At 48.9% G+C, this 24,886-nt stretch overlaps 1 protein-coding gene and 1 pseudogene across 4 annotated transcripts in view; one reads left to right on the top strand and one right to left on the bottom strand.

The window, feature by feature from the left end:
- TPST2 (tyrosylprotein sulfotransferase 2) overlaps nt 1-24,886 on the top strand; it is a 64,838-nt gene that overhangs the window by 18,248 nt on the left and 21,704 nt on the right. The window contains exon 1 of one of the 4 annotated variants that reach the window (XM_054543697.2): nt 21,388-21,461. The exons of 2 other annotated variants lie outside the window; for them this stretch is intronic. In XM_054543697.2, the coding sequence (XP_054399672.2) occupies nt 21,412-21,461 (50 nt within the window). In that variant the 5' untranslated portion in view covers nt 21,388-21,411. Of the gene's footprint in view, nt 1-21,387; nt 21,462-24,886 lie in introns of those variants that run through there. One more of the 4 variants, XR_008517849.2, reaches the window with a different exon arrangement.
- LOC100457569 (high mobility group protein B1-like) lies at nt 10,894-11,568 on the bottom strand (annotated as a pseudogene).

The following is a 24,886-nucleotide window of genomic DNA, read 5'->3' as shown; positions in this document are numbered from 1 at the left end:
TGATCAGGTGGCGGACAATGGGGACTTGGACTGGGCTGCTGGTGGTGGAGAGAAACAGCTGGATCCTGGGGGTGGTGAGTGTAATGCACAGGACTCAGTGGTGATTGGATCAGGGGTTCATGGGGAGGAAGAGGTTCATGATCTTGGATTTCTGGCTTGTTCCAACAGGCAAGCCCGGAAGAGAAACCAAGCTCGGGAGATCCCATTACGAGTTCAGGCTGATTGTGTTGAGTTTGAAATGCTGTCAAGCATCCAAGTGACAGACTAGTGGAGAATTGGCCATTTCACGGTTGCTATGCTGAGAGGGGCCGGTCAGGATTCTGTGGCCTCAGGAGAAGGGGTGCAGAGTGACAGCTGTATCCAGTAAATATTAATTGAGCACCTACTGAGCTGCAGTGCTCAGTAAACAGAGCATTCAAGGCCCCCAGACAATGAATGCAGAATATGTAAGTCAATCATATGATGTGTTAGAAGGCGGTGAGTGGGGGGGGAAGAAAAAAATCACACAGGGTGAGGGCTTCTGGAGTGCCTTGTTGGTGGGGCAGGTTGCAGCATTAACTGGTTGATCAGAAGAGGCCTTGAAGAGGTGAGATGTGAGAGAGGACAGGAGGGTGAGAGACTGAGCCAAGTGGATGTTTGGGGAAAGGACATCCAGGCAGCGGGCACAGCCAGGGCAGTGGCCCAGAGGAGGAAGTGTGCTTGTGTGTTTGAGGGACAGCAAGGGGGCCAGCGTGGCTGGAGAAGAGGCAGGGGCCAGTGGGGTTGGGGGCAGAAAGGTAAGGGGCGGGGTCAAACCTGTAAGGCACATGAGGACTGATTTTTCCTGAGTAAAGTGGGAGCTATGGGAGGATGTGGAGCAGAGGAGGGCCATGGCCTGACTTCCGTTTTCCTAAGGTCACTGTGGCTGCTTGCTGAAAATCAACTGATGAGACAAGGACAGAATCAGGGAAGCTAGTGATGAGGTGGCTCGGACCAGAATGGTAAGAAGTGAACGCCTGAAACAAATGCCTGGCAGTGCGGGTGGTGAGAAATGGCAGATTCTGGCTCTGTTTTAAAGGTGAAGTTAACAGGATTTGCTGCTGGATTGGATTAGGGTGAGAAAGAAGAATCAAAGCTGCCTTCAAAGTTTTTGGCACGAGCATGAAAAGATGGAGCTGCTACCAGCTGCAGGTAGGGTATGCTGGGGAAAGGACCAGGCGCAACACCCAGGTGCAGTGAAGAAGAAAGTGGGCAACTATATCCAAGTGAGGAGAGAGATTTGGGCTCGAGATGACAATTCAGGAGATGTCAGCCTGTGGGGAGCATCCAGGGGAGCTAGTATCTCCTGGACTGGAGGGAGGAGAGAGGGACACAGAGACAAGTAGCCAAGTGTGACCTCCTGATACCTGTGCCAGAATGGCTGAGTTTGGCCCCGCATAAGGAAAAACCCTGTAAACTTTTTCATGGGGTGGTAGAGAAAGAGGAAGACAAGCAGACATCACCTCCTTGGCATCTGATCAAAAGCCACTGTGGCCTGGCTGCTCATTTATTGAGTGTGGGTCTGGGAGGTGTCCGTGCCAGGAGCCAGGGTGTGGGTGGCATGATCAGAGGCTGAAGCTCAATTCTCCTTGAAGTTCCTGGCGCCCGGCACCGACTAGCCCTGGGAGAGCGCCGTCCTGCAAGTGTTGATTGAATGAATGCAAAGAGTCTTGTGTGTTCCTCTGCAGCAGCCGGGAAAGGTGTGTGGGGTGGAGTGGGGCGCGTAGCATACCCCAGCCAGCAACACCATTCCTCAGCATTTGACAAAGTGTGATTAATTAATTTTCTTTCTTTCTTTCTTCCTTTTTTTTTTTTTGACAGAGTCTCGCTCTGACACTCAGGCTGGAGTGCAGTGGCATGATCTCAGCCCACTGCAACCTCCACCTCCCAGGTTCAAGCAGTTCTCCCTGCTTCAGTCTCCCGAGTAGCTGGGATTACAGGTGCCTGTGACCACGCCCGGCTAATTTTTGTATTTTTTAGTAGAAACAGGGTTTTACCATGTTGGCCAGGCTAGTCTTGAACTCCTGACCTCAGGTGATCCTCCTGCCTCAGCCTCCCAAAGTGCTGGGATTACAGGCATGAGCCACCATGCCAGGCCATTAATTTTCTTTTTTTAGAAGACAAAGTCTCTCTGTTGCCCAGGCTGGAGTGCAGTGGTGTAACCATGGCTCACTGCAGCCTCCAGCTCTTGGCCTTGAAGTGATCCTCTTGCCTCAGACTCCCAAAGTGTTGGTGTGAGCCACCAAGCTTGCCGAAAGTGTGATTCTTTAAGACTATTTTTATTCAAGTCTAACATGTATACAGAAAAGTGCATACTTCATACGCATACAGCTCAATGAATTTTCAAAAGATGAATGTGTCTGTGTGACCAGCACCTGGATCAATAGCTGAATGTACATAGCACCCCTCCCTGCCCCAGGACACCTTGCTCCCCTTCCAGTTACCCCTTGCCCCACCAGGGTAACCACCATCCTGACATCTGCCCCTAGAATTTCACCTGCTTTTGTACTTTATATCCATGGAACTATTACTGGAACGGGGTCCCGATCCAGACCCCAAGAGAGGGTTCTTAGACGTTGTGCAAGAAAGAATTCAGGGTGAGGCTGGGCGCGGTGGCTCACACCTGTAATCCCAGCACTTTGGGAGGCTGAGGCGGGCGGATCACGAGGTCAGGAGATCGAGACCATCCTGGCTAACACGGTGAAAGCCCGTCTCTACTGAAAATACAAAAAATTAGCTGGGCGTGGTGGCGGGCGCCTGTAGTCCCAGCTACTCGGGAGGCTGAGGCAGGAGAATGGCGTGAACCCAGGAGGCGAAGCTTGCAGTGAGCCCCAGCCTGGGCGACAGAGCGAGACTCTGTCTCAAAAAAAAAAAAAAAAAAAAGAATTCAGGGTGAGTTCATAAAGTGAAAGCAAGTTTACTAAGGAAGTAAACAAACAATAGAATGGCTACTGCATAGACAGAGCCTCCCAGAGGACTGCTGGTTGGCTATATTTATGGTTATTTCTTGATCGTATACTAAATAAGGGGAAAGGAGTGGGCAGTTCGCAGAACTGAGGGTTCCTCACCTTTTTAGACCATGTAGGGTAACTTCTGGCATTGCTATGGCATTTGTAAACTGTCATGGCGCTGGTGGTGGGAGTGTCTTTTAGCATGCTCATGCATTATAATTGGCCTATAATGAGCAGTGAGGATGACCAGAGGTCACTTTTGTTGCCATCTTGGTTTTGGTGGTTTTGTCCGGCTTCTTTATTGCATCATGTTTTATTAGTGGGGTCTTTATGACTTGTATCTTGTGAAACCAGTCCTGCTGACTTCCTGTCTCCGTGACAAAGAATGCCTGACCTCTTGGGAATGCAACCCGGCAGGTCTCAGCCTCATTTACCCAGCCCGTATTGGAGAGATGGAGTCGCTGTGGTTGCAGTGCCTCTGACAGAACCACGCGTTATGGTCTCTCTTGTGCCGACTTCTTTCGCTCATCACAGGTGTTGTTATTGCGTAAGGTTCTGGCTCGTTCTTTCTCCTGGCTGTTTAGTATATATCTATTTATTTGTACTTATTTATCCATTCTATTGCCAATGGGCATTTGGATAGTGTCCAGTTGGAGGCAATTACGATCGTGCCACCGGGAACATTTTGATATGTGCCCTTCGGTGAACAGTTGGATGTATTTCTCATGGATGTATAATCAGCAGTAGAAATGCTGGGTTGTAGAGAAGGTGCATATTCAGGCTTTGTCTCAGTTAAGCCAGAGTTTTCCAAAGGGGTTGTACCAGGTTTCCCTCCCGCCAGCAGAGTATGAAAGTTCTGGTTGCATTACATCCTTGCCAACACTTGGTATCCTTTTCTTTTTTTAGTTATTTGGTTATGTAATGATCCCACAATGTACTTTAAATTTGCATTTGTTTCCCCGATGGATATGAGTTTGAGCACCTTTCATATGCTTATTGACCACTTAGATAACCTCTTTTATGAAGTATGTCTTCAGACGTTCCCATTTTTCTGTTGTGTTGCCTGTCCTTTTTTAAATTGATTTCACAGAACTCTATATGTTCTCAGTATAAATATTTGTTTGATATGTATTACAAATATCTTTTTTCATGCATGACTTCATTTGATCCATAAGAGGAGGAACCGGGAATTTTAAGCCTCAAGGTCATTGGAATCCAAGACAAATTTCATGTGTGTGAGCCTCAGTTTCCCTCTCTAAATCCTGTGGATATTAGCTCATTGCCTGGTGTATAAATGGAACTGTGACTGATATTAGCACCTTTGCTGGGATGAGGAAGCCCTGAATTAAAATGGGCAAAACTGGCCTTGCATGGCTTTCAACCTAAGTCATCCCTGTTTCTCAGGTCTGTATACCAACTTCCAGGCTAGGCCTTGAAAATACACCGTGAGCAAGGCCCATTTCCTACCCTTGGAGGGAACTGCGCCAGCGGTGAGCGCAGGGGGCTGTGGGATCCCAGCAGAAACACTAACTGGGCTAGGGCATTGTGGAAACCTTCCTGGAAGAGGTGAGTCTCAGGGTGGAGTAAGCGCCTCTTCTGTTCAGGTACAGGCTTGGGCACCTTTGTGCATCAGGCACTGGACAGGTACCTGGGAGATGGAGAGAATCGGCTTAGTCTCACATCCTCTCACCCCGCAATAGACCAGTGTTCTTGATGGGGATGACTGCACCCCCAGGGGGCAGTCAGCAATGCCTGGGGACATTTTTGGTTGTCAGGACTCGGGGAGGGGATGCTACTGGCATCTCCTTGGTAGAGGCTGGGGATGCTGCTAAACATCCTACAATGCATGGGACAGCCCCACCCCACACTGCCACAAAGAATGATCTGGTCCAAATGTCTATAGTGCAGAGACTGAGAAACTCCAAGATGGACAATTACAATACGATGTAAGCCAGGGAAGAGGGGAGAGCAGAGGAATTGGGAGTGTTGTCCTGGCCTTAAGGAGTTTGTGTGTTTGTTTATTTACTTACTTTGAGACAGAGTCTTACTCTGTCACCTAGGCTAGAGTGCAGTGGCTCAATCTCGGCTCACTGCAACCTCCGCCTCCCAGGTTCAAGTGATTCTCCTGCCTCAGCCTCCCGAGCAGCTGGGATTACAGGTGCCTGCCACCACGCCCAGCTAATGTTTGTACTTTTTTTTCTTTTCTTTTTTTTTTTTTTTTTTTTTTTTTGAGACAGATTCTCGCTCTGTCGCCAAGTTGGAGTGCAGTGGCGTGATCTCAGCTCATTGCAACCTCCGCCTCCCGGGTTCAAGTGATTCTCCTGCCTCAGCCTCCCGAGTAGCTGGGACTACAGGTGCGTGTCACCATGCCTGGCTAATTTTTGTATTTTTAGTAGAGATGGGGTTTCACTGTGTTGGCCAGGATGGTCTCGATCTCTTGACCTCGTGATCTGCCTGCCTCGGCCTCCCAAAGTGCTGGGATTACAAGCGTGAGCCACCGCACCCAGCCTAATTTTTGTATTTTTAATAGAGACAGGGTTTCACCACGTTGGCCAGGCTGGTCTCAAACTCCTGACCTCAGGTAATCCACCTGCCTCAGCCTCCCAACGTGCTTGGATTACAGGCGTGAGCCACCGCGCCTGGCCAGGAGTTTATTAATCTTCATGCTCACCACGGGAACCACGAACCACATGTGGCTGCAGAGCCCTTGAAATGTGGCTGCTGTGGCTGGGCGTGGTGGCTCATGCCTGTAATCCCAGCACTTTGGGAGGCCGAGGCGGGTGGATCACGAGGTCAGGAGATCGAGACTATCCTGGCTAAGATGGTGAAACCCCGTCTCTACTAAAAATATAAAAAATTAGCCAGGTGTGGTGGCGGGCGCCTGTAGTCCCAGCTACCTGGGAGGCTGAGGCAGGAGAATGGCGTGAACCCAGGAGGCGGAGCTTACAGTGAGCCGAGATTGTGCCACTGCACTCCAGCCTGGGTGACAGAGCGAGACTCTGCCTCAAAGAAAAAAAAAAAGAAAGAAATGTGGCTGCTGTGGCTGAGGAACTGAATTTCAAGTCTTTATCTATTTTAATTTCAGAACAGATACTCATTCCCATTCTTGGAAAACTTTTAAGTGTGTGTGCAACAATTTGGGTGTGTGGATGTACTTTGTTCAACTATCAATTTTATGAAATCTCTGTACAGATTAGCTATTTCTACTGAGAATTTAGCATCCAAATTGAGATGTGCTGAAAGTAGAAGTTATACCCCAGGTTTCAAAGACTAAGTACTTAAAAAAAAGAGACTATAAACTATCTCAGTAATGTTTATATTGATTAATGATAATATTTTATATATATTGAGTTAAATAAAATGTTATTAAATTTACTTCTGTAATGTAGCTACTGGAAAACTGAGAATTTGGAGTATGTCTCACACTGCATTTCTATTGGGTGGCGCTGTTACAAACTACAGGAAGGAGCTATAATTCTGTGGAAGGTTTTAGGCAGGGGCTGACATCCTCTGGCCAAAATGACAAGAGGGGATTCCAGAGACCAGGGCAAGTCTGGCCACAGGGAGACTGCGTGGCCTAGGAGACCTGAGTCACAGCCGCCAAGAGAAGCCCTAATTCCCCAGAGAGGAGGTGCCCGCTGCCAGTCCACAGGTGAGCAACAAGACTGGATCCAGAAGAGGGAGGAGCCTTTAGGAGAGGCAGGCCCATCGCAAGGCTGACTGATCCTTCAAAGGAGCGTCCCAGCTAAAAGCCAGCAGGAGAGAGACCTTGGCCACCAAGGGTCTGCCAGCTCCTGGTGGTCCCCGCTCCAGACACCTGCCAGCTCGAGCCTGACCCTCGCCTCCACCCTGGCTGCTGCCTGTACCGCTCTCAGGTTTGAAACCTCATCTCTTGCTGCTTGGCTCTGCTCTCTACTACTTACCAGCTGTGTCACCTAGAGCAAGTGGCTTTCCCTCTCTGGGGGCTGCCAGCTTTGCATGGCCTGGCCCATGTTGCAGCTAGAGCTCAGGAAAGATCAGAGATGCCCACAGGTGACAGGTCTTCCTGGGCTAGGTGTTTTGGAGGTGGCATTATGAAGTCTCAGTGGGGGCTGTGCAGACAGTATTCTCTGTTTGCAGATAGCTTCCCCTCTCCACTCTGTGTGTTATGTCCTCATTTCACTGCTGAGAAAGCGGAGGCTCAGAGAGGTGAAGCAGCTTGCCCAGGGCCACACAGCTCCACAGAGGCAGAGTTCAGATGAGTAATGTTGACTTTGCAGGTCCAAGGACACCGCTCCCATGGCTGTAACTCAGTGTTCTAGCAAGGGCAGAGCACTGCACCTCTCTGGGCCTCGATTTCCCCATCTGTCAAATGGGGAGAATAACAGTGCCAGTCGGCTGCTGTGAGGCTATAGTAAGTTGAATAAAGTAACAGAGCACCGGCCCAAGGCAAGGCTTCAGGTGGTGGCTGCTGTTTGTTGACTGAACTGTGCATAAGTGTTCACTGCAGTCTTCTGCAGTGAGTGGTAGGAGCCCATTTTTATGGGGAGGAAACTGAGGCTAAGATGTGCAACTGGTGAGAGCAAAGTTGGGGTCTCATCTGGCTTCTTGGCCCTGGAGCACTTTCCCTCCTCTGCTCGGCCTTCCGGCGTTACCTGTTATTCATGACGGGGCAGGGCTTGCACTGTGCCCAGCCTGGTCCTCCGTCCTGCATGACTGGACATGAAGGGGCACAGAGGCAGCCTCGCCAGTGGCGCTCACAGATGTCCAGCCCACTAAGCCTGCTCCCTCCCTCAGGAACTCTGCTTCCTTTGCTGGGTGAGCTGTAACCTTTCCTCCTTCCTGCTCCAAGCAGCTGCTGAGAGCGAGAGTGGTCGATCAGGAAGCTGGTACGAAGACACCTAGGCTGTGGCCAGATCCTAAAAGTCAGAACTGGGAGAGGCCTTAGAGGTCATTGGCCCCTGGCGCTGGTCGTCTAGACACCTCGTTCAGCCTCAGTCTCCACAGTTGGAAAATGGGAGGAATCGCCAGCTTGGCAAAAACGGCAACCTCCAGCAACACAAAGTTGGTGCAGAAGGGGAACATGCAGACTGCTGGCAGGAGGGTCTTTGGGAGGGCACTTGGGCAGTATCTGCTGAAAAATAAAGGGAGAGTGGCCCCTGAGCCCACCAACCCCCTATAGGTAGCTACCTAGAGCTGTGCTTCTCAAATTGTATTGTGCATGGAAACGCCTGGGGTCTGGTTAAAATGCTGGTTCAGTACCTTCTAAGGCATGGGACTAGCAGGCTCCCAGGTGGCCTTGCTGCTTGCAAGACCTTAGTAAGGCTCTAGGGCACCTTTCATGCATGGGCACAAGGAGGCATGGTCCTTTGTGAGGGTATGTCATTGCAAGAAGCTGAAAGCAGCTTACATGTCTGTCAGAAGGCCTTGGCTAACTGAATGGTGTGCTGTTCCTGCCGGGATGCTTTGGAACAATTAAGAAGAGGGAAGGAGGGAGGGCCGGGCGTGGTGGCTCACGCCTGTAATCCTAGCACTTTAGGAGGCCGACGCGGGTGGATCACAAGGTCAGGAGATTGAGACCATCCTGGCTAACACGGTGAAACCCCATTTCTACTAAAAATACAAAAAAAATTGCCGGGCGTGGTGGCGGGCGCCTGTAGTCCCAGCTACTTGGGAGGCTGAGGCAGGAGAATGGCGTGAACCCGGGAGATGGAGCTTGCAGTGAGCTGAGATCACACCGCTGCACTCCAGCCTGGGCTGGAGTGAGACTCCGTCTCAAAAAAAAAAAAAAAAAGAAGAAGGAGGGAAGGAGGTCCATCAGGGTGTTGCATGTTGATGTGTCTTGTCTTCTGGAAGGATATCTGTGCCCTCTGGAGGCTGGGGCTTTGTCTTGTTTACTGATTTGGCCCCGGTGCTAGAACAAGGCCTGGTACACAGTAGGTGCTCAAGCAATGTTTCCTGGATGGTAGAACAAACATGCTGACACGGAAAGACCTCGTGTTGAGTGAACCCAGTCAGTTTCAGGAGGCTGTGTAGAATCCAGGACTTCTTAACCTTGGCACACTACTGACATTTGGGACTGGATGATTCTTTGTGCTGGGGGCTACCTGGGCATTGTAAGATGTTTAGTAGCATCTGTGGGCTCTACCCATGAGATGATCCCTAATTGTAACAACCAAAACTATCTCTGGACATTACCAGTGGTTCCCTGAATGGCAAAATCACCCCTGGTCCCAGCACTTTGGGAGGCCGAGGTGGGCAGATCACTTGAGGTCGAGAGTTTGAGCCCAGCCTGACCAACATGGTGAAACCCTGTCTGTACTAAAAGTACAAAATTAGCTGGACATGGTGGCACATGTCTGTAATCCCAGCTACTTAGGAAACTGAGGTAGGAGAATCGCTTGAACCTGGGAGGCGGAGGTTGCAGTGAGCTGAGATCGCTCCATTGCACTCCAGCCTAGCCTGGGTGACATGGTGAGAGTCAGTCTCAAAAAAAAAAAAAAAAAAAAAAGAAAAGAAAAAGTAAGTGTAGATGGCTCCCCTCCAAACTAATCAACAGCAGTTACCTCTTAGAAAAGGGGGAAGAACATAGGATTGGATCTTTTACTCCAAAGAGACTTATGCCTTCTCTCTCCGGTTTTTAATGTGGAGGTTATACCTATGAGTTGAGCAATTAAGTGCATCTTAAAAGTAGAAATGGCACATGGACTGGCTTGTAGAGCTGTGAGGGTTTAGTGAAGTTACACACCCGGAGCGTTCGGCACGGTGTCTGGCTCATGGTGGGGGTGCTGCCGAAGGACACCATTGTTGTTTTATTGTGTTGCATCTCTCCAGCAGCCCCTAAGCATACAGAAGCAGATAAGACCTTCTCGCATATGGGCAGACTGGAGCTCAGAGAGGGAAAGGGACTCTCCCAAGGTCACACAGCAAAGGAGGAGCTAGGCTTGCCTTCATGACTCCAAAGTAGGGACAGTTTCTCCTCTGCCACCCTGCAGCCCCTGCCGGGCCTCTGGGCCTCCTGGTCTTTGTGTCTGTGGATTGAGGCTGTGTGGGCTGCTTCAAGTCCCCCTGCTTGTTGACTGCTTGGTGTTCACCAGCCCGGCTGGCACCCAGGAAGCAGACAAGGCTGGAAATGTCAGGGGGTGTAGCCTGTGGGAGTTGTGCTCTGGCTTTGCCCCGCAGCACTGGGAGGACTGCCAGGGATTTGGAGCCTGCGAGGAAGGACCTTGGCAAAGATGTTCCCTGTAGGTGGGTACTGGACTGGCTGCCAGCCCTATGCAGCTTCAAAGTCATGCTGCTCACCCACTGCTCAAACACCTGCCATGGCTCCTTAGTACCTAAGCCTAAATTTTGCTTCCTGTGCCTGCTGGGATAGCATTCCATGTCCTACAAAGGACTCTCCGTGAGATGCTAGATTCCAGATACTAATAATAGTAATAATGATAATAAGACCTAGAGCACCTGCTGTTTGCTAGGCATGGAACTAAGTGCTTCACATGCAATATCTTTTTTTTTCTAATAAAAAAATTGTATTTACTTAGAAGCATTCAGAATGTCAGCAAAACAGCTGCAACTTTTTTTTTTTTTGCAATTACAGAGTGGTATTCAGTTAACAGAATAATTATTTCATATAAGCTGCATCAGAGACAACTGAAGATGAAAAAACTACCATCCCCATATATAGCTAATTTGTGCTGTGCACCAACAAGAACCCGCTTTAAATTTCCATGCCAATTTACAACCCCCATACCGTACCAGGCAAGGTTAGTGGCTGTTGAAAATACCACCAGGACAGGGCTATCTAAAGACACATTTGGTAGTGTGTTAACTGTACAAAAAAAGACACTGTACAGTTTAAAAACAAATCTTACACAGCCTTACATTTCAATTTTTTTCTTTAAACGGAGTGAGTTGTGTACGGGGGGTTAAATGCTTTATAGACAAGAAAAGAAACTGCACTAGAACCAACTTATTCGTCATCATTATCATCTTCTTCATCTTCATCATCTTCATCTTCCTCCTCCTCCTCATCCTCTTCATCTTCCTCATCTTCCTCCTCTTCCTTCTTTTTCTTGCTTTTTTCAGCCTTGACAACCCCCTTTTTTGCTGCATCAGGCTTTCCTTTAGCTCGATATGCAGCAATATCCTTTTCGTATTTTTCTTTCAGCTTCACAGCCTTCTTTTCATAAGGCTGCTTGTCATCTGCAGCAGTGTTATTCCACATCTCTCCCAGTTTCTTTGCAACATCACCAATGGACAGGCCAGGATGTTCTCCTTTGATTTTTGGGCGATACTCAGAGCAGAACAGGAAGAAGGCCGAAGGAGTCCTCTTGGGTGCATTCAGATCCTTGAACTTCTTTTTTGTCTCCCCTTTGGGAGGGAGATAGGTTTTCATTTCTCTTTCATAACGGGCCTTGTCCGCCTTCATCATATCTTCAAATTTTCCTTTCTCTTCAGCAGATATGGTCTTTCACCTCTCTGAGCACGTCTTAGAAAACTCTGAGAAGTTGACTGAAGCATCTGGGTGCTTCTTCTTCTTCTCCTCCTGACAAGTTTGCACAAAAAATGCATATGATGACATTTTGCCTCTCGGCTTCTTAGGATCTCCTTTGCCCATGTTTAGTTATTTTTCCTCAGTAAGGCACAGTCGCCCAGTGCCTGTCCGGCTCTCACTTGCCCCAGCACTGTCTTTGTGGAGCTCAATGTACTGCAATGCGCAATATCTTATTTAATCCTTACAAAAGTCGTATGGCGCTGCTGTAATACGATTCTCATTTTACAGATGAGGAACTTGATGCCCACAGAGGTTAAGTGTCTTGCCCAAAGTCATGTAGCTCTGTAGCCAGCATCTGTAGCCTGACTCCAGAGCCACACTTTAACCAGGAGGCCATCCTACCTTATCTTGTTAGGAGAGCAAGCCAGCATGATGCCAGCAGAGAAGGCCTCTGGGTGCATGGGAAGAACCCAGCCAGGTGTTCAGGCCTGGCCGTGCCATTAACTTGCTGTGTGACCTTGGCCACACTCTCCTTTCTGAGCCTGCCCAGGCTTTCTCCGAGGCCACTGCTGGCTCTGCATTCCAGAGCTCAAGGACCCAAAGTTATGCATCAAATCTAGAAATCATCTTCTCTTATTTTATATCATATTCCAGCATTGATATGTATATGATACATATACATTGATATGATATGCTCCTATACCTGGTCTGTCACACCATGTGGATTTCCTCAGAGGCTCCTAGAAGGCCCTGCTGTCCAGGCTAGGAGGTTTCTGGCAGCCCCAAGCTCCCTGGCTCCTGGGTGAAGGTGTGAATAGAACCATGCTGTTAAGTGGGAATTTGCAGAAACCGGGGTTTGACCTGGGAGAGCGCTAGGCAGCAGGGGATGATCAAATGATCAAGATAATATTTTAATGCAAAATTTGAAAAATCAAAACTAACGGATGAACCTTGAACAGAGTGTGCTAAGTGGAAAAAGCTGGTCATTAAAGAACATGCTTTGTGTGATTCCATTTTTATGAAATGTTCAGAATAGGCGAACTCATAGAGATGGAAAGTAGAGTAGTGGTCTCCTGGGGCTGGGAGGAGAAGGGGGTTAGAGTTTGATACGTAAGGGTACGAGGTTTCTCTTTGGGTGATGAAAATGTTGCAAAATTGACTATGACTATACGAAAACTCTGTAAGTGTACTACTCTGAATATACTAGAAGCCTGTGAATACACTTAACCCTGTGATTATACTAAAGACCATTGAACTGTACACTTTATTTTTTTATTTTTTTTGAGATGGAGTTTCGCTCTGTTGTCCAGGCTGGAGCACAGTGGCGTGATTTTGGCTCACTGCGGCCTCTGCCTCCCAAGTTCAAGCGATTCTCCTGCCTCAGCCTCCTGAGCAGCTGGGATTACAGGCATCTGCCACTGCACCCTGCTAATTTTTGTATTTTTAGTAGAGACAGGGTTTCACCATGTTGGCCAGGCTGGTCACGAACTCCTGACCTCAGGTGATCGCCTGCCTTGGCCTCCCATAGTGTTGGGATTACAGGCGTGAGCCACTGCGCCGGGCCCATGAACTGTACACTTTAAATAGGTGAGTTATATGATATGTGCATTGTCCGTCAGTAAAGCTGTTATAAAACAATCTAAATGCAAAAATATCCATGAAAAACAACATATAAAAACTGTAAATAATGTCAGGATCAGTATTACTGATTTTTTTTCTTTCTGCCTTGGTTCCAGTATAGCTTAGCACAGCACAATATCATTTGTCCTATTTATTTAAACATTTTATGTTTTTTGTTTGTCATGGATTTTTTTCCACTAATCTAAAAGAGATTGCATTGAAACATTATTGGTCTTGGTTACTGAGTTTTTTGGCACCCCCTTGAGTTTTTGTGCTCAAGGACGATGCCTTGCTTACCTCACCCTGTTCCTGCCCTGCCGGGCAAGTCTTTTGCTCTCCTTAGGGTGGCCAGGGTCTCCCCCACCACTCTGTCCCTTCCTTCTCTCTGTCTCCCCATCTGATAGGTGAGAACAGCAAACCCACCCCAAGAGAAGCTGTGATTTGTCTGTCCAGCCAGTGAGCCATGTGTGAGGACCAGAGTAGGGGGCTCTCTCCACATCACATCCTCCTCCTGCCCACATTGTCTCCTTTGCTGCTTTCTCCCTTCTCTCCTCCCATCTCCCTCCTTTTTAATTTTTTTTGTTGTTGTTGTTTGAGGCCAAGCACAGTGGCTCATGCCTGTAGTCGCAGCACTTTGGGAGGCCGAGGCAGGCAGATCACTTAAGGTCAGGAGTTGGAGACCAGCCTGGTCAACATGATGAAACCCTGTCTCTACTAAAAATACAAAAAATGAGCCAGTGTTGTGGCAAGTGCCTGTAATCCCAGCTACTCAGGAGGCTGAGGCAGGAGAATCACTTGAACCTGGGAGATGGTGGTTGCAGTGAGCTGTGATTGCTCCATTGCACTCCAGCCTGGGCAACATATATGTGTGTGTGTGTGTTTGTGTGTGTGTGTGTGTGTGTGTGTGTGTGTGTGTATTATATATATTTTTATATAATAATTTTATAAAAATATATATATTTTTGAGATGAAGTCTCCTTCTTTCAACCAGGCCGGAGTACAGTGGTGTGATCACAGCTCACTGCAGTCTTGACCTCCTGGGCCCAAGTGATCCTCTGGCCTCAGCCTCCCAAGTAGTTGGGACTACAGGAGCGTGCCACCACACCCGGCTAATTTTTAATTTTTTTGTAGAGATGGAGCCTTACTACATTGCTCAGGCTGGTCTTGAACTCCAGAGCTCAAGCAATCCTCCCTCCTTGGCCTCCCGAAGTTCTGAGATTACAGACATGGGCCACCACGTCTGACCCCATCTCTCTTCTTTGAGATGGCTCCCTGGGTCCCCCAGCAGCTATCACTTGGCCTCCAGCCCTTGTCTTTTCAGGCATCCTACACCAGAGAGGGCCTGTGTCCCCTCCCAGATCACAACCAGACCAATGCTCACAATTTCCCACCGTCCCCAGGATAACTCCAAGCTCCTTACCTGGCATTCAAAGCCTGGCACAGTCTAGGCCTTGCCAATCTCCTTTCCCCACTATTCCTGCTTACCACTGCTGATTTCTCATCGGTAGATTCAGATGGGACTTGCAGTTATTGAAGAGCTGCAAGGCATTAGGCACACCCCTCTGGTCTTTCCCTTATTAAGCCCCTATCTCAATCCTCATAGCAGCATCGCTAGTGAGAATTATTGGGCCCATTTTACAGATGAAGGAACTCAGGTCCAGAGAGTGGAGGTGATGCTGCCAAGGGTCTGGGGTAGACGCAGGTGCACACCCAGGCTGGCTGGCAGCATGGGACTCTGACCACCTGCCTGTGCCTCCCCTCATCCACTGCGGATGTTTGCTTTCCCTCAGGGCCATGTGTACAGTGCCTGTGCCAGGGTCACCCCCACTTTGGTCCCTTTTGGCCTTCACACTGCTAACTTAGTAGCCAAGGTCACATGCCAGTGTGTGATGCCAGCATGGAGAGGAGCCATGGTTCTTTTATAACAGTTGCCATCTCCTACCTACTTATATTTGGGGCTTGCTATGTTGATAGCCACAGGCTGGGTCTCAAATTCCTGGGCTCAAGCTGTCTTCCTGCCTCAGCTTTGTGAGCAGCTGGCATCACAGGCGTGAGCCGCTGCTCCTGGCCACTTTTACTTCTTAAAATAAAATCAGAACATGCAAACCATGCTCCACAATATGCCATCAAGTGTTTCTGGTGCAAATCCCTACTGCTCTTGTGTTTGATGGTGGGGCAAGGAAACGGGCAGGAATGGGAGGGAAGGTGAATCTAGACTCCTGAGGCAGGACCATGGCTCCCTGGCCCTAACAGCCATAGATTTTGTGTCCATAATGGAGCCAGATGCTGGCAGCGATTCTTAATTGGGGTTCCAGGCTGCATTTGGGGGCCTAGGAATTTGGATGGGGGGAAAATTACATCTTTATTGACCCTAGTTTAACATTTCCTCCAGGTGACAACGTAGGTGATAAATCACAGTAGTAGTGGCAGCACTCGCATCACCAATAGAAACCACACTTCTTTTTTGAGATGGAGTTTCGCTCTTGTCGCCCAGGCTAGAGTGCAATGACGTGATCTCGGCTCACTGCAACCTCTGCCTCCCGGGTTCAAGTGATTCTCTTGCTTCAGCCTCCCAAGTAGCTGGGATTACAGGCACCTGCCACCACGCCCAGCTAATTTTTCTGTATTTTTAGTAGAGACAGGGTTTCACCATGTTGGCCAGGCGGGTCTTGAACTCCTGACCTCAGGTGATCCACCCGCCTCGGCCTCCCAAAGTGCTGGGATTACAGACATGAGCCACTGCGCCTGGCCCATATTTTTATATCACATTTTAGGTGCCACAGATGTGTCTGCTTGCAGCTGACGGTGATTATTCTGTCTGCTACTAGATCTTGTTATTGATTGCTTTAATAAAGGAGCAGATAGGTTACAGATAATATTTCACAGCAATTTTTGTAATCACATTCTTAGCCAAATTTTACTATATTGGTTTCCTTTTCATCCTCTATATTTTATTGTATTCCATTTAAAAGCATTATTCTGGGAAGGGGCCCGTAGATTTCACCGGATGGTTGAAGAGATCCATGGCACAAAATGGTGGAAGAACCCATTAGACCTGGGTTTGAGTCCTGATGCTGCCCTGCACCTGCTCTGTGAGTGTGAGCAGAGTGTGAGCAGCCCATTCCACCTCTGGATTTCTTATTCACGATCCAGCCAGAGAGGGACTGTCTCCCCCACAGGGTTGCCGTGGGAGGCCTGCAGTGGGAGTCGATGCCACTTTGCGGTGGTGCCTGTCTGTTGGGTGTTATTAGGTCTTCTGGGCAGGACGTGACACCAGGTGCTCCAGCATGCCCTGAACGTGTTCCCACCACCTCCTGCACACCCCAGTCTGTCTGGGCATCCGTCCCACTGGGTTGCTTGTCTGCCAGCTCAATGGCCGTGACACTCATTATGGGCAGGACTGTGTCCGTCCTAATAAATAATGGTACAGAATTGTAGCTGATGCCTCTGAGCTCACACTCTTTGCCAGCTTCACAACAGCTCCACGAGGTAGGTGCCGTTTTCAGACTTATTTTGGAAATGTTAAATGTTATAACAGGTGAGTGAGGCTCAGAGACAAGAAGTCACTGGCTCAAGGCCACTGGTGAGTGGCTACACCAAGATCGCACCCTGGGTCTGTCCAACTTTAGGTCTACACTCCTGACCCCTGCACTCCACGATGATTGCATTCCCGAGCCTGGCCCAGGTGGGCAGCCAGTGAATAGTTAGCTGGTGCAAAAGTAATTGCGGTCTTTGATATTACTTGCAGTGGCAAAAACTGCATTACTTTTGCACCAGCCTACTAGAACACTGAGTTCAGTGCCCTAAGCGGTATTTCATAGAGAGGGGGCAAGGGGCGGCAGCGCTTGCTAAAATGCAGATTCCCTCGGCTCCACCTTGCCTCTTCCAAATCAGAATATTTGAGGGCAGGCCCCAGGAAATCTGCCTTATAAAGTTTTGGGCTATTCAGAAGCACACCAAAGTTTAACAACCACCCTATAGGGAAGGAATAACAGTCGGGTAGTAACAAAGTTCTGTTCTGAGTGCTTTATGTGAGTTTATTTATTTTGAGACAGAGTCTTGCTGTATCACCCAGGCTGGAGTGCAGTGACGCCATCTTGGCTCACTGCAACCTCCTCCTCCTGGGTTCAAGCAATTCTTGTGCTTCAGCCTCCCAAGTAGCTGGGATTACAGGCATTCACCACCATGCCTGGCTAATTTCTGTATTTTTAGCAGAGACGAGGTTTCACCATGTTGGCCATGCTGGTCTCGAACTCCTGACCCCAGGTGATCCACCCGCCTTGGCCTCCCAAAGTGCTGGGATTGCAGGCATGAGCCACTGCAAGTTTATTTATTTAGTCTTCACAAGTGCTAATGGCCTCCCCATTTCACAGATGAGGAAAGTGAGGCACAAAGTAGTTAGATAACATCTCCCCACTGACCCCCAACCCAGGGCTGCATTGCTAGGAATTAGCCAGGTGTGGAGGATTCCTGCCCCTGTGCTCAGTCCCCCACCTCTGACAGCTTCTGGGCAGAGGAGTAGCGATGGGATCCCATGGTGGGTGGGGGTGAGGGCTCAGGAAGCACCGGTCCCTACAAGATCACACTGGCCCTTTCCTGTTTGCCTCGTTTACCAGGCAGGGGCCCTCTGTGTTTCTGGACAGGAAGTCCTGAGCAGGGGCTGTGCCAGGTGCCAGGGGCAAGACTGGGAGATGGTCCAGGAGTCTGAGCCAGGCACTACTCTGAGCAGCTGTCTGACCTGGGGCACATACCTTCCCCATCTGTATATGGGGTGGGGTCGAGATTTGGAAGAGGTAGTTAAGAACTTGGGTTCTAGCATCAGATAGACCTGAGTTCCAGATCAAACTCAGCCACTTATCATCTGTGTGATCTCCAACAAAGCACTTCACCTCTCTAAGCCTCAGTTTCCCCTTCTGTAAAATGTGGCTAATAATAATAGTGCCTACCCTCCAAGGCTGTCATGAGGGTCAAAATATATAGTTGGCTCTCTGTCTTCATGGGTTCTGCATGTGGGGATTCAGCCAACAGTGGATCAAAAATATTTGGGAAAAAATGGGTGGTTGCATCTGTACTGAACATGAACGGGGCTTTTTTTGTCCTGTGATTGTTCTCTAAACAATACAGTGTAACAACTACCTACATAGCATTTACATTGTATTAGGTAGTATAATTGATCTAGCACTGATTTAAAGTATATGGGAGGATATGTGTAGGTTATATGCAAATATTACATCATTTTATATAAGGGACTTGATGTATACTGGTATTCGAGGGATATTCTGTAATCAATCCTCTATGATACCGAGGGGCGACTGTATGTAAAACTGCCAGCCAGGTGCAGTGGCTCATGCCTATAATCCCAGCACTTTGGGAGGCTGAGGTGGGAGGATTAAACTCAGACCAGCCTGGGCAACATAGTGAGACCCCGTCTCCACAAAAATGAAAAATTAACTGGGCATGGTGGCACTTGCCTGTAGTCCCAGCTACTTGACAGGCTGGGGCAGACAGATCATTTGAGACCAGGAGTTTCAAGGCTGCAGTGAACAGTGATCACTCCACTGCACTCCAGCCTTGGAGACAGAAGGAGACCCTGTCTCTTTAAAAAAAAAAAAAAAAAAAACTGCCAGGCATACACAAGCCTCTCTGCTAGTCCTTACGTGGCAACAGACAGGATGCTGGATGATTCCCTATGCATGAGTGTGCACTTCTTTTTCTTTTTAATCAACTATTTGTTTTCCCGAATTGTACATTTTTCTCTCACCAAAGGCTGGCCACCTGGGTCCTCCCACAGTCCCTACTGAGATAAGTCCCAGAACCAAAACTGGCTTCCACCTCGGCTCACTGTATTTGTGCTTTGTGAGTTTGCCCAGGTTGCACTGAGGGCAGGTGCTGCTGATAGTGTCTTTTTTTTTTTTTTTTTTTGAGACGGAGTTTCGCTCTTGTCACCCAGGCTGGAGTACAATGGCACAATCTCAGCTCACTGCAACCTCCACCTCCCGGGTTCAAGCAATTCTCCTGCCTCAGCCTCTCAAGTAGCTGGGACTACAGGCGCCCGCCCCACGCCCAGCTAATTTTTGTATTTTTAGTAGAGATGGGATATCACCACGTTGGCCAGGCTGGTCTCGAACTCCTGACCTCAGGTAATCTGCCTGCCTTGGCCTCCCAAAGTGCTGGGATTATAGGCGTGAGCCACTGCGCCTGGCTGATAGTGTCTTTTCGTGATATAGACCGGGGGTTGACAAACTATGCCCACGGGACAAATCTAGCTGACCGCCTGTTTTTGTAACTAGTCTCATCGGAACACAGCCACTTGCCTTCATGTATGTGTCATCTTGGTTGTTTGCATTACAGTTGCAATGGAAACAAGTGGAGCTTGTTGCAATGGAAACAGTGGAGCTCTTGTGGCCCACAGAGCCAAAAACGTGGGTTTTATGACTTCACAGAAGCTTGCCTACCCCCAAGAGAGATGTTAAAGCAGGGTCGTCGAAAGTTGGGGAAACAGTTTGGGTTCTGGCATCAGATAGCCTGAGTTTCAGTTCAGGCTCAACCAGTTACCATCTGTGTGACCTCCAACAAAGCATTTCACCTCTCTAAGCCTCAGTTTCACCTTCGGTAAAACGTGGCTAATAATAGCGCCAACCGTCCAGGGTTGTCGTTTAGAGTCAAAATGTACAGGGCCAACTGTGCATTTTTACTCTTAACGACAAAGAACAGGGAGAAGTCACTCCTGATCCCACCTGACTGGACCACACGTTCCTTAGTTTGTGTGTATGTCCCTGCCAGTCTTTATCCATGTGCTGTAATGACTGATCCTAACAACAAAAGGCAGCCAGGCGTGGTGGCCCATGCCTGTAATCCCAGCACTTTGAGAGGGCTAGGCAGGAGGATTACTTGAGCCCAGGAGTTTGAGACCAGCCTGGACAATGTATTAAGACCCCATTTCTACAAAAAAATAAAATATTAGCTGGGCATGGTGGCGCACTAGCTACTTGGGAGGCTGAGATGGGAGAATTTGCTTGAGCCCAGGTGTTTGAGGCTGCAGCGAGCCATGATTGCGCCGCTGTATTCTAGCCTGAGCAACAGAGCAAGACCCTGTCTCAAAAAAAAAAAAAAAAAAAAAAAAAGAAAAGTAAAAAAATTAAATGGTAATAGTTTTCTCATGCTGGTTCTGCCTGGCTTGATGGAAGTTACATAGTTCCCGTGGCACTCTTCCAGGTGTTATTCCCATTTCTCAGATGAGAACACTGAGGCTCAGAGAGCTGCCCCAGATTGACCCAGGACACCCAGCCTCTGAGTGGGGGAGCCAGGATGTGACCCCCAGCCTCATCAGTCCCCACCCCCGGCTAGTCCCTAACAGAGTGCTGAACTGGGCCTCTGAAGGGGAGGCTGGGACAGTGTGTGGGACCCTGCTTTGATGGTTTTAGGTAAAAAAAAAATGCAAAGCAAGACAGGGAGGAGAGCACAGGCTCTGGAAAGAGAGAGACTTGAGTTTTCCTTCTAGCTCACCTGCCTCCCAGCTGCATGGCCTTCGGCAGGTTCCTTTACCTCTCTGAGCCCCAGGAAATGGATAGTTAATAAGGGAGGGTCAAATAGGGTCAATGGTTAAGACAAAATGCAATGATATATGTAAAACCCTTAGTTCAGTGCCTGGTATATAATAAGGGCTCTAAGTCTGAACTAATGTTTTTTTGTTTGTTTGTTTTTTAGGCAGAATCTCTCTCTGTCACCCAGATTGGAGTGCAGTGGTGTGATCTTGGCTCACTGCAACCTCTGCCTCCCAGGCTCAAGCCATCCTCCCACTTCAGCCTCCCAAGTAGCTGGGACTATGGGGTGTATATCATCATGCCCAGCTAATTTTTGTAGAGACAGGGTTTCGTCTTATTTTCCAGGCTGGTCGCAAACTCCTTTCCTGTAGCAATCCATCCCCCTCAGCCTCCCAAAGTGCTGGGATTATAGGCATGAGCCACCATGCCTGGCGTGAGCCACCGTGCCTGGCCTGAGCTAATATTTTTAAGGCCGCATGCCAGCCTCCCTGCCCTTTTTCCCTCTTGAACCACTCTGCATGCTTTTTATGCTCAAGCAGTGTCCAGAGCTTCAGAATTATTTTTCCCTTACTCACACCCCATTGGAATCCGGAGGGCTTTCTTGGCTGGCTTCCCCCCGCAATAGGTCAGAGGTCCCTGATTCCCAGGGACCCCTGCCCAAGAGACCTGCGTCTCCCCAGCTCTGCAGAAGGTTGGGGCGTGGTGGGTGGGAGGTGGTGTGGTCAGCGTGGTCTGGTAGGGTTGGGAATAGCCATGGCAATGGAATGTTGGGAGCTGGTTCCCATGGGGAGCAATCGCAGGGCTGATGGCTGAGCCTGAGCACGTGGGCACTGGGCCCTGCTCCAGGGCCACTCTGTAAGTGCAGTGACCTCCTGAGCTGGCTTTGTGCACTGCCAGCTCCCCGCTGTTGTCCCCTCCCTGCCCCCCTGCCGCTTTTCTCTTGGGAACCTCCTGATCTGCTGAGCTTGGAGAAATGATGATTTAGAAAGTTCCTATAGATTTGAGCCAAAACTCAGTGTGGTCTCAGTGCAAATGTCACTCCCTTCTTTCCTTCTTTAACCCCTGTGGAATGCCTCCGCCTCTCATCATGGGCATTTGCTTCTGAGCCTTTATCACTGGTGTCATTGTCTCACACACTGGTTTTTTGGCTCCTCACTGGAATGTCAGCTCTGTGAAGGCAGGAACCTTTGTCTGTTGCCCTTGATGTATCCCAGTATCTTGAGCAGGGCCCTGCACATGGTACTTGCTCAGTAAACATTGGTGGAATGAATGAATCTGAGTCTAAGGGGATCTCTTAGATTGATCAGCCCCCTCCCTTCCAGGGGCATTTCAGGGTCAACGGAAAGAGGGAGCAAAGTCTCCTCCCATGGTCTCCTGTTTGTTTTTTTTTTGAGATGGAGTCTCCCTCTGACACCCAGGCTGGAGCGCAGTGGCCCGATCTTGTCTCACTGCAACCTCTGCCTCCCAGTTTCAAGCAATTCTCCTGCCTCAGCCTCCCGAGTAGCTGGGAGCTCCCAGGCGCGTTCCACCACACCCGGCTAATTTTTTTTTTTTTTTTTTTAGTAGAGAGGGGGTTTCACTGTGTTAGCCAGGATGGTCTCGATCTCCTGACTTCGTGATCCGCCTGCCTCGGCCTCCCAAAGTGCTGGGATTATACGTGTGAGTCACCACACCTGCTGAAATGAAACCCCGCTGTTTCCAACAACCAACTGATTCTGGCTTAATCTGATTCTTTTTTTTTTTTTTTTTTTTTTTTTTTTTGAGACAGATTCTTGCTCTGTCGCCCAGGCTGGAGTGCAGTGGCACGATCTCGGCTCACTGTAACCTCTGCCTCCCAGGTTCAAGCGATTCTCCTGCCTCAGCCTCCCGAGTAGCTGGGAGCTCCCAGGTGCCTGCCACCACACCTGCTTAATTTTTTTTTTTTCTTATATTTTTAGTAGAGAGGGGGTTTCACCATGTTAGCCAGGATGGTCTCAATCTCCTGACTTTGTGATCTGCCCGCCTCAGCCTCCCAAAGTGCTGGGATTATAGGTGTGAGTCACCACATTTCACCTGGTGAAATGAAACCAGGCTGTTTCCAACAACCAACTGATTCTGGCTTAATCTGAATCTGATCCTTTTTTTTTTTTTTTGAGACAGAGTCTTACTCTGTCACCCAGGCTGGAGTGCAGTGGCACGATCTCGGCTCACTGCAACCTCTGCCTCCCGGGTTCAAGCGATTCCCCTGCCTCAGCCTCCTGAGTAGCTGGGATTACAGCCACGCACCACCATGCCCAGCTAATTTTTTGTATTTTAGTACAGAGGAGATTTTGCTGTGTTGGCCAGGATGGTCTCGATCTCCTGACCTCGTGATCTGTCCGCCTCGGCCTCACAAAGTGCCGGGATTACAGGCGTGAGCCCCTGTGCCTGGCTGCTGCCCCTGTTTTATGAGCCGCATGACACCACACTAGGGATGGCACCTTGGAGACAGAACCGCATTCGGAAACTGGCCTTTCTTCTTACTTGTTGTGTGGCTTCTGCTAATCACTCCATGTCTTGGAGCTTCAATTTCTTCAGTTCTCAAATGGGGATAAAAATCTCCACCATACAAGGATTTGCTGAAAACAAGAGCCAGCAGGCAGGTAGCACTTGCTCTGGGCCAGGTGCTATTCCAACATGCCCTAATTTATTTATACCTCCCAGCACTCCTACAAGACTAGTTTCTCATTTGCACTGGGCACATTTCAAAGTGCCCTTCTAGGAGGTGTTACAGGTTGCATATCCCTTTATCTGAAATGCTTGGGACTAGAAAGGTTTTGGATTTCAGATTTTTTTTTCTTTTGAGGCAGGATCTCCCTCTGACACCCAGGCTGGAGTGCAGTGGCATGATCATGGCTCACTTTAGCCTTGACCTCCTGGGTTCAAGTGATCCTCCTGCCTCAGCATCCCAATTAGCTGGGACTACAGGCAAGCACCACCACACCTGGCTAATTAAAAAAGATTTTTTTTTTTTGTAGTGATGGGGTCTCACTTTGTTGCCCAAGCTGGTCTCAAACTCCTGGGCTCAAGTGAGCCTCCTGCCTCAGCCCTCAAAGTGCTGGGATTACAGGCATGAGCTACCACACCTAGCCTGAATTTTTTCCGAGTTTGGAATATTTGCATCATACTAATCAGTTCAGCATCCCTACTCCAAAATGCTCTGATGAGCTTGCTTGCTTGCTTCCTTCCTTCCTTTTTCTTTCTCTTTCTTTCTTCTCTCTTTCTCTCTTTCTTTCTCCTTCCTTCCTTGCTTTTCTTTTTTTCTTCCTTTTTTCCTTCCTTCCTTCCTTTCTTCTTTTTTCCTTTTCTTTTCTTTCCTTTTCTTTTTCCTTTCCTTACCTTTCCCCTTTCCTTTCCTTTCCCCTCCCCCTTCCCCCCCCCTCCCCCCCGCTTTCCCCCTCCGTCTCCCCTCCCCTTCCCTTTCCTTTCAAGATGGGGTCTTGCTGTATTAACAGCCCAGGCTGGTCTTGAACTCCCAAGCTTAAGTGATTCTCCCACCTCGGCTTCCCAAAGTGCTGGGATTACAGGTGTGAACCACCATGCCCCACACCCGATGAGCGTTTTCTGTGAGCATCATGTTGGCACTCAACAAGTTTTGGATTTTGGAGCATTTCAGATTTTGAAATTTTGGATTAGGGCTACTTGACCTGTATTATCATCCCCATTTTACAGACGAGAAAACCAAGTCTCAGGGAGACTAAGTGACTTGCCAAGGTCCTTCAGCCAGTAGCTAGTGCAGCAGGATGTTGAACCCAAGCAGTCTGGGCCCATAACATGTATGGCATACAATTCAAAAATTACTAGTCACTTTATTATTTTATCATATGGAAAGACAATAAGATGACACCATTAAGTTATGTTTTTAGGAGAAAAATATCACCTACCACCCGAGTACCACCCCTGGTAGCAGTGTTTTTTGTTTGTTTGTTTTGGGGCAGTCTCATTCTGTCATCCAAGCTGGAGTACAGTGGCTCGATCATAGCTTACTGCAGCCTCGACCTCCTGGGCTCAAGCAATCCCCCCACCTCAGCCTCCCGAGTAGCTGGGACTACAGGCGTGCACCACCCCCTGCCTGGTTACCTGGTAGCAGTTGAGTCTTATTTCCTTGTCTTTTTTCTTAAGTGTGGTTTCTATTTGTTGGCAATTTTGCTGTGTGGTAGAGTCGTGCTCACCCTGCACCCACATGGGCCTTTCTTAGCTTAAAATGGAGAACATGACACCACCCACCTGATTGGGTTGATGTGAGTATGAAACCAGGTGGG

This window comes from Pongo abelii, chromosome 23 (genome assembly GCF_028885655.2).
Source record: "Pongo abelii isolate AG06213 chromosome 23, NHGRI_mPonAbe1-v2.0_pri, whole genome shotgun sequence".
NCBI lineage: Eukaryota > Metazoa > Chordata > Mammalia > Primates > Hominidae > Pongo > Pongo abelii.
This window is presented reverse-complemented; position numbering and strand designations above follow the sequence as displayed.